A 9,238-nucleotide genomic window follows, 5' to 3' on the forward strand; every position below is an offset into this window, starting at 1 on the left:
TTTTAAAAAAAAAAAACATTAGGAGATGGAACTGAGCTTTAGATCTATTTAGTTGATAAATGAGAAAAACCCGTTAGATAATATAACAGTTAAATTGATAAATGAGAAAAACCCGTTAGATAATATAACAGTTAAAATCCACATGTCAAAATCATAAATTTTAAGGGAAGCGAAAGACATGTCCTCCATTATTATCTTTGACATCCAAAATTGTATATACCTGAAATTTGCAACCAACTTTAGACACAAAATGGTTATGTAGTTATGGACAGAAAATCAAATCGAGTTTTAACAGATCATCTATTTGGTATGTGTATTATTCACATAAATCGACCTTGTGTTTAGCTTGCCGTTTTGGAAATATGAAAATGAAATGCTCACCTCGTTATCAATAGGCACTGGGAGGTCCGAGAGATGAACAACTTTTCTTCACCAGTATAAGCACCGTAGGCAGACATTAAAAAAAGATAAATCGATTTATTAGAGAAGGAAAATTGTTATGCATAAAGATACGCTATGCATCTAGATATGTTTCTTGAAAGGACATATCTAGGTATTCAGAGAGGATGAATAGAAAATCTATCTCTATTCTCTTCGACCTAGTTTCCGAAGAACCTCTCGGAACCTATCACTTTTCTCTCTCTTTGTGCTTCTTGGTTTTCTTTGGTAGCCGAATGCAAGTATATATAGAGATCCAAAAGGAAGGCAAAGATCGCACGTCTCTATGTGATTACGTGTTTTAATTTATCTACTCAAAATGTACAAAAAACTCGTGACCGACAAGTTTAGCATCTTTTTATTTTATTTTCAGATGCACAGATAACTCGTGACTGACAAGTCTAACGTCTCTCTTTTTTTCATCGTTTTCCTCATCAAGCCTAAGTAACTCTTGACTAGCAAGTCTAACATCTTTCTTTTTGTTATTGTTACCTCGAAAGAATAGGTAACTTGTGATCGAGCTAAATAGTAACTCATTATGTAATATATTCTTTTTGTTACATGTGTGTAGGGGAAAAACCGAAAAAGTAACTGCGCACTTTCACTTCTCTCCAGTAATGAAAGGAGATAAAGTCCCATAATTAAGAGCAATAAAGATAGTTCATAATTTAGAAAGCATTACAAAATGAGTTATTAATAAGATAATTGCTATAATTTAGAGATATGAGTGGAGATGATCACTAGTTTTTGTTGTTTGTTTTCTGGTTACAGTACCTAAGGTTGCTCTCAAGCTTTCATTTTTAATGAAACATTGTAATATATCAGAAGACATGATACATGAACCTCAAATTAAGCATAAGAACCACATGATACCTGAATTTTAGTTTTAGTACTCAACTGATCAAGAAATATATTTTTTTTCCCGAAACAAACATGGAAATCAACTAGTATTTGGTTTTTAGTGTGTACGAACTCTATGTATCTCTAGTGCCTCTGAAACAGTACTGAAGGAGGGTCTATATGTTACCTCTATGATCTAAAATGTGTAGGGATATGTCTATTGTTTGTGTACCATTATGGGTCACTAGCTAACTACCTATCTGCTTATGTCTTTAATGAGATGATATCGATATAGTACGTAACAACCTAATACGTGTGATGATTGATGAATATATCAACCCGTCTTGTGGCTAGTTAAATAAAATAAAATAAAAAACTTGTTCGTAAATAATCAATATTGTCTCCACTCTCCCTCACTGACAATAAAATGTCAAGCAAATAAGCAGTGCTAGAGACTAGAGATGGTAAGAATACCGTGAATACCAATTGCCGAGATTATTAAGAAATTTCATCTGAATGAATTTCTTGTCCATTTTGTGATTGGATGACATTTAAAACTTAAAATTCATTTTTAATCTGTCTCACTTGCCTACCACAAACACCATTATTGCCTATCCTCTTCACCCCAAATGGTTGAAACAATGGCGAAGGTTTAAACTCCTGCATGGCTGCTATATTAATCTTAATGATTAAATTAACATTAATAGATATATATTGTACGATTTGTAGTTTTGTACCAAATCAAAAAATGGCACATCTATATATATATGACAATTTCTGTTCACATATAGACATTAATGAAAATCTATTAATTAAATCTACTTTCCTTTCATGTTAATCTTTTTTTTTGGATAAAATCCATCCAAGTTAATCTGCCAAACAAAAAGCAGAGAAAAAAAGAAGAAGAAAGAGGTTCTCATATATTTACAGTTTACTAGAGATTCTTGCTTATCCTGTAAAAACGAGAAAGTTTTTTTGTCCATCTTGGAGAACCAAAGAATATATCCGGTCAACCGCCATGGACAAATTGAACCAGCCGCCGAATTCCGCCACCTTCGAAATACCATCAGATGCAACAAGTGCATATTTCAAATGAGAACCACTGCTGGACAACAGAGTAATGGCTTCCTCTTCCATCCGAGAACCCTAGAAACTCGAAGGCGATCGACGAATCGAACCACCGACTTGGCTGCCGCACCAAACCACTGAAACAACCGACTCTATAGACTGACAACTGTACACCATGCACCCAAGAACGCCATAGACTCTTCACGTTTCTCTTCACCTGGGTTTTTATCACTATCTGCGTGCTGACATGGTCTTGAGCTAGACGATGACAACAGTCACAACACCTTGATCGTGGTGGGACCCAACTTTAGCTCAGTCCGACAACCACCATTTCGCCACCGCCACCTCCGCTTGCTACGTGCCTCGATCTCCACATCTCTTCCGAGTCATCATCCTTATCGCCACTAACTCTCTCTCCCCTCGAAATATAAAACCCACCTCTCCACCGCTCCCAACAACCATGACATCGTCACTATCGCTCTCCAGGTTACTCCTTTTCAGCAACACCGTACCTACCTTCTTTGCTTTAATAATGCCGACGTAGATTGTATTAAATTCTTACGTTTTTTTTTGTTTTCAGGTGGAATATTAATGCCAATGGAGACGATCCTTTTGAGTTTAGTTCCCCGGAATGCTATGCTTGCACTCAGGCGGGTCTTCCGGCGTTTCACTCCAACCGTTGCTCCGCCGGTTCTTCATTGACCCCGACGACTGACCTCAAATGCAACCCTCCTCCAGGTCACCTCTCCCGGACCCGGGTCATCGACCCGCGTAGCAACTACGTGAAAAGGTGGAACCGTCTTGTCCTCATGGCCCGCGGCGTGGCGTTGGCCGTCGATCCGCTCTTCCTCTACGTCATTGCGCTGAGCAGGAGTGGGCCCTGCTTCTACATGGACGTCGCTCTGGCCACCTACGTCACCGTCGTGAGGACGTGTCTTGACGCCTTGCACCTGGCCCACATTGTGCTTCAGTTCAAGCTTGCGTACGTGTCCAGTGAGTCAATGGGGATTGGCTGTGGGAAGCTCGTGTGGGACCCACGGGCGATTGTGTGGCACTACATTGAGTCCTTCAAGGGGTTCTGGCTTGACGCCTTTGTCATTCTACCTATTCCTCAGGTACCTGAAAATTTCATTCATTTAAAATTTCCGGTTAGATTTTCAAGTCACGAACATAGGAATTAGTTAATTAGTAGTCGTTTCATGATCCTTATGGAGATGTTGTATCATATGAATTAGGAATTTGGGTAACAATCCTTGAAGTTATGTGTTTGGGTAACAATCCATGGAATTTTGGTAACGCTGTAAAATGTACCTGTTAATTGGCATCATGTTAAAGATATAGAAATATGACATTGAGTAAACGGGGCTTGAGATTCTCAAGTTTCGATTCAAGGAGAGGTGAGTTATAAAAGCTAGGCATCCAAAATGATTAACAGTAAACAATAACAGAACTAAGATTTGCGCGTAATTTCGAATATCATATCACAAATTTAACCGCACTTATGAAAGGCAGATCCGGAAATATCTATCATGAAACGAGTTATTTAGAATGGCGTCCGAGTTTGGAATCCTAAGTCGGTTGCCTAATGAGCTAATTTGTTCATGAATATAATGATACTAAGTACATTATCTTGTCTAAGCTTTTAGTACATTGATTTGCAGATTGTGATTTGGCTAATCGAGCCAAAATTGCTTAGAGGAGAACGGCCAACACATATAATGGCCACCGTTTTGCTAACCTTCTTGTTCCAGTTCACCCCGAAGGTCTATCACATTATACACTTGGCCAAAAGACTGAAAAAGGTTACAGGTTACATCTTCTCATATGGCAACATTTGGTGGCGTTTCAAACTTAATGTCATCGCCTACTTAACTGCTTGTCACGTAAGATTTTACTACTCAGTTAGCTATAAGGATCCCGAACTATTACTATGTTATCTTAGTTCATCAAGGTAATTTCTGTACAGATTGTTGGAGGAATTTGGTATGTTCTTGCAACACAACGTGTGATGTCATGCATCCAACAACAGTGTGAGAGTAACAAGAAGTGTAATTTCTCTCTCTATTGCTCAAGGGAAATATTTTCCCTTGGAAATTTTCCTGAAGGTAACAGATTCCCAAAGATAAAGGCCTGGTGCTTTGATGAAGACACTGAATTTGGCTACGGAATTTACCAGCCGATTCTTCCTGTCTATATTGGCAATACACGCGCCGTGAGAATCCTTTATCCCATTTACTGGGGTTTAAATAACCTAGGGTAATTTGCAAAACTACAAGTTAAGGCATCTGGAATGGCATTTTGATTACTTACATTCGTCAATTATAAACGAATTATGATCTGTTCATATTTATGTTGCAGCTCCTTTGGCAACAATCTTACTCCGTCAACTGACTTGCTGGAACTGATATTCTCTTGTTGTTTGTGTCTGACGGGAATGGGCCTCTTTGTTACCTTACTTGGAAATATCCAGGTCACTAAAAACTTCTAATCATATCGGTTATTTGAGTTTTAATCATAGAATAGTTTTTCAAAATACGTTGCGATTTAGAATGTATCTTTACGAAACAAAAGTTAATCACACAAATCTGCACATTCTAAAGTTTTGTAATATTCAGTTGTTTGTATAGCAATCTAGACTCTTAAAATAAGATTTTTGGATGTTCGGACTAATATTTTGGCAACATAATGTACGTGTTCAATTTGTGATATTTGGCCTTGCAGCTAATATCTTGAATGTGAATGTATGTGTAATTGTGTAGATATTTCTGCATTCTATCATGGCAAACAAGAAGAAAATGCAGCTGAAATATCGAGACATGGAATGGTGGATGCATCGTAGACAGTTGCCGCATCATTTAAGAAAGAGAGTTCGACATTTTCAGCGCTGCAGTTGGGCAGCAATGCAAGGACTGGATGAGATTGACTTGATCCAAAACTTTCCTGATGGACTCCGAAGAGATATCAAGCGCCATCTTTGCCTAGATCTTGTCATGAAGGTAACTATCTAATTAAGTAGCAATTCACGTATGTGGTTCTATAATAGTTGGCTATCTAAGTAGCAATACTTCACTCTATTTCTCTCTTTTCAGGTACCTCTATTCCATAAGTTGGATGATGTTATTCTTGAAAATATATGTGATCTGGTCCGTCCACTAATCTACTCCAAGGGTGAAAAGGTGCGACACTACTGTTCTATGTTCTTACCTATTTTCGATGTACATTTTTCAATTTCGAGTTCTCATTTACATTTTACTGTAATTCCAAAGATAATTAGAGAAGGAGACCCTGTCCAAAGGATGGTGTTCTTAGTTCGTGGACGCGTACAACGCTGTCAAGGGCTTACTAAAGGGTTCTTAGCTACCAGTGTGCTAGAACCCGGTGCCTTCTTCGGAGACGAGCTTCTCTCGTGGTGCCTCCGCCGTCCTTTTCTTGGCCGGCTTCCTTCCTCATCCGCCACATTCACTACCATGGGACCTGTTGAAGCATTTGGTCTCGACGCAGAATTTCTTCGCTACATTTCCGAACATTTTCGGTACAAATTGTCCAGCGAAAACATCAAACGGACGGCGAGGTATTACTCCTCGAATTGGAGGAGTTGGGGGGCTGTCATCATTCAACTTGCTTGGCGTCGTCACAGGGAGAGGACTAAGGGTAGTTCAACACCAATGCAAAACTGGGATATTGAGAGTCGGCTTAAAATGTATGCTGCCATGTTCTTGTCATTCAAGCCTCAGGACCATACAGACTAGCTAACTTAAATATAGTGATCATGTGATTCATGTCACTCTTTTGGGTCTTGGCCGCCTGACCGGAACTGAAGAATATTACTCGAATAAGATTGTGTATGGATCTGACTGATCCGGTTAGCTGATGCTCGACTTTACTTTGTTAATTTGATTAAGAACTGATGAAGGAGAATATATGACAAACAAAGGCTCATATGTATTAGCTCGACTAAGTTTTGTTGACTGGGTGGTATTATCTCTCAATGAAGAAAATAAAGGCTCATATGTATATCTCACATTCTCACTTGTTCATTTTATGTGTGAATCATGTTCCAACAGATCGAAGTTCCGATCCAAAAGCTCATTCCACATATACAATTCCTTATCTTAATATTTGAAACAAGTTTTCCCTATATCCATAAATTATGTTAAGGTCCTTTATGTTAATCATCTATAGGAAAAAGAACAACCCCAATTAATTAAGAGCCAACTGTATGCAATATGTTGAAACAAATTTCACTCTATTCAAAACATCAAAGATATGCACAATTTTGTATCATATTCCTAACATAATACTATCGCAAATACGCAAGAATAGGAATTTGATTGGATTGGAAGTTGCAATGCTCTAAACTCTAACAAGATCTTCTTCTTTTTTGATAAAAACTCTAACAAGATCTTTGTTTTTACACCATCTATAGCAGATAGTGTCGTTGTAGAATGCGTAGTAAACTAGTAAAATGCTCGTCTTCTATGGCAAATTAAAGGATAAAAGATGACAATTAGATAAAAATGTGAAAGAATGTCCTCACTTCTACTACTGAAGCTTCATCAATCGACTACCTCCTCCAAGCAATATCGAACACCTCATAGTAAAAGTTCCCTTGCAAGAACCAAGAAAATTTACCCTGATCATCAAACCTTTTTCACTCTTTATACAAGTATATGGATTTCCTGCCACATGGTTCACAACCTTTCTATGAGAATGCCATGCATCACGACACGTATCCGATCCACATAGCGAACAAACATTTCTTCACTTTATTTTTCTGAAACATTAGTTCTTCATTTGAATTCGATCTCATGCAGACTAGCAGAGATTCAAGACATACACACGCAGCAATCTCCAACAACAAAAAGAAAAACACATTAATTTTGAATTTTTATTTCTTTTTCCTTCAAAATAAGCCAAGGTTTTTTCACTCTCAGTTCACAGCGCATTACATAAAACTAAAATACACAGAGAAACCCAGAAACAACAAGTTTAACATACAAACACACACAACTACTAAATACGTACGAGACGAGACAAAGCAACCGAATCTAATACACAAACATTGCCCGGGCCTAGTCTCAACTATGAACACCACACTCCGCCACCACCGTTCAGCAACGGTGAAGATTTAAGAAGTCTGATGCTGACCATGCTGCCCGCGTTCAGTGCCCATATGCTGTTGCCCAAACTGTTCAGCTCGATCCTTCATGTCCCTTGCCTTCCCGGCCAGCTTGTGTCGTGCTGAGTCGAGCTTGTCCGCTCCAGGAGGGTGGCTTCCGGTCACGTACTTGTAGATCCACGACAAGACACTGATGGCCGCCACGCCAAACCCGCCGGAGGCCAAGAAGCCGGTCATAATGAGAGCCACGGTGATGACAGCCGGTACGAGAACCGGACTGAAGATCACAAGGAGGGGAGTGGCTACGGTCAAGCATATAACCGTACCAGCGAGGACCAAACCGGAGAGGACAAGGAGTGAGCCCCCGGCGGTGACTGCGGTGGCGGCCTTGGCGACCTGGTAGGACTTGGGTTGTTGCTGCATCATGCCTTGTTGGGCCTGGAAGGGGTGGGACTGCTGGTATTGCTGGTGAAGCTCTGCCATTTTTGGTCGAGGAAATATGTGAATGAATGAAAGTGAAGGTGTTAGGGTTTTGGAAGTGAGGGAGAAGTGGAGGTGGGGAGGTTTGCTATATAGAGAAGGAGGGATGCGAGGTGGGGAGGCAGGTGGAGAGGAGAGGAGAGGCACGTGTTGCGAGCTTCTCATGCAGGGGCTGCATGTAATCAAAGGCGTTTTGTTGTGCAACACGTCGTTCTTTGTCTACATATGAATTCGATGAGTAAAAAGATCGTCGTGGAGGTTCGAGGTGATAGAGATAAGAATGGTCGGCATGTCAAAATTGTAGTGTTCTCTTTTTGGCAAACTTTAAAGAATGCCAAGATGTTTGCTCAATTTTCACATAATGGGAGATTAATTGTTGTTCAATTCTTCATTTCGGTTGAGCGAGAGCCTCCTCCGATGGGCCGATGGTCGAGCAAGTAAACTCAGTGGAGCTTGGTAACCATTTCTTGTAAGTGATGAACTTGGATTATCGATACCTTATTTTTTATGAGATATAAATCTTATATTAAAAAGTGAGACATTGTTTGTGAATTTATAAGGGCTTGAATCACGATTTATCTATGCATTATCAATTGGTTTTAGATCGACATGAACCTCAAAATTATTATATCAATTCTAAGCATGTCACATTTAAAGTCACATTTAAAGAAGAGATATTCCAACTTAATTTAAGATCGAGTATGAGGCTAACATTCTGATTGGCAATGATATATATGATCCTCCGAGAAATGTTATCTTCATCAATTCAAATTGGAAGTTATTTTGCACGGTGACCCGCTGACCATTGTGCTCCATCTCTAATTCTTTAGTAAGAAGGTAAATATATTGCACTTCCGATACTAATATACTACTGCTCTTAGGAGTGTCACATCAGAGCATCTGAGCATGAAGGAGAAGAATCACCTTCTTCTTAGTAATTGGGCGAGACCCAATTAGTGAGTTATTCATCATTACGAGCCGTCCGGCCAGTCCAAATCGATCGACACACACTCATTGAAGGTGTTAACCAACAAATCTGTTCTATCTCACAGGGTAAGTGGTAGTGCTGAACTGTTGCTGATTATTCATGGGGAACGCTAGGAGAAAGTGAGAGCTCACATCAATCATTTGTAGCAGCTATGAACTCAACGTCAGTGGAGGCAGAGACCAAAAGAGCCATACTACAGCAGTACAGCTTATATGTTAATGGATTTTTCATGACGATACGACAGAATTTAAATGAATACCATTCTCAAGAATAAGAGCGACAACGTCACAATAAGAAAGTTATAA

General features: G+C 39.4%; 2 protein-coding genes across 2 annotated transcripts; one reads left to right on the plus strand and one right to left on the minus strand.

Annotated features, from left to right (window-relative positions):
• The first annotated feature begins 2,806 nt into the window (after positions 1-2,806).
• Positions 2,807-6,202, plus strand: LOC101301626 (cyclic nucleotide-gated ion channel 2-like). Its single transcript, XM_004308974.1, has 8 exons — positions 2,807-2,832; positions 2,927-3,461; positions 4,008-4,229; positions 4,313-4,602; positions 4,705-4,816; positions 5,106-5,342; positions 5,436-5,522; positions 5,613-6,202. The coding sequence occupies exons 1-8, from the start codon at positions 2,807-2,809 to the stop codon at positions 6,093-6,095; spliced, it is 1,992 nt and encodes a 663-aa protein (XP_004309022.1). The 3' UTR covers positions 6,096-6,202.
• Positions 6,203-7,216: 1,014 nt separating this feature from the next.
• Positions 7,217-8,000, minus strand: LOC101294509 (oleosin 1-like). The gene has a single exon (XM_004307729.1). It carries the CDS (start codon positions 7,946-7,948, stop codon positions 7,475-7,477), a length of 474 nt encoding a protein of 157 aa, XP_004307777.1. The 5' UTR covers positions 7,949-8,000; the 3' UTR covers positions 7,217-7,474.
• Between the last annotated feature and the right edge of the window lie 1,238 nt (positions 8,001-9,238).

Source organism: Fragaria vesca, linkage group LG7 (assembly GCF_000184155.1).
Source record: "Fragaria vesca subsp. vesca linkage group LG7, FraVesHawaii_1.0, whole genome shotgun sequence".
Taxonomy (NCBI): Eukaryota; Viridiplantae; Streptophyta; class Magnoliopsida; order Rosales; family Rosaceae; genus Fragaria; species Fragaria vesca.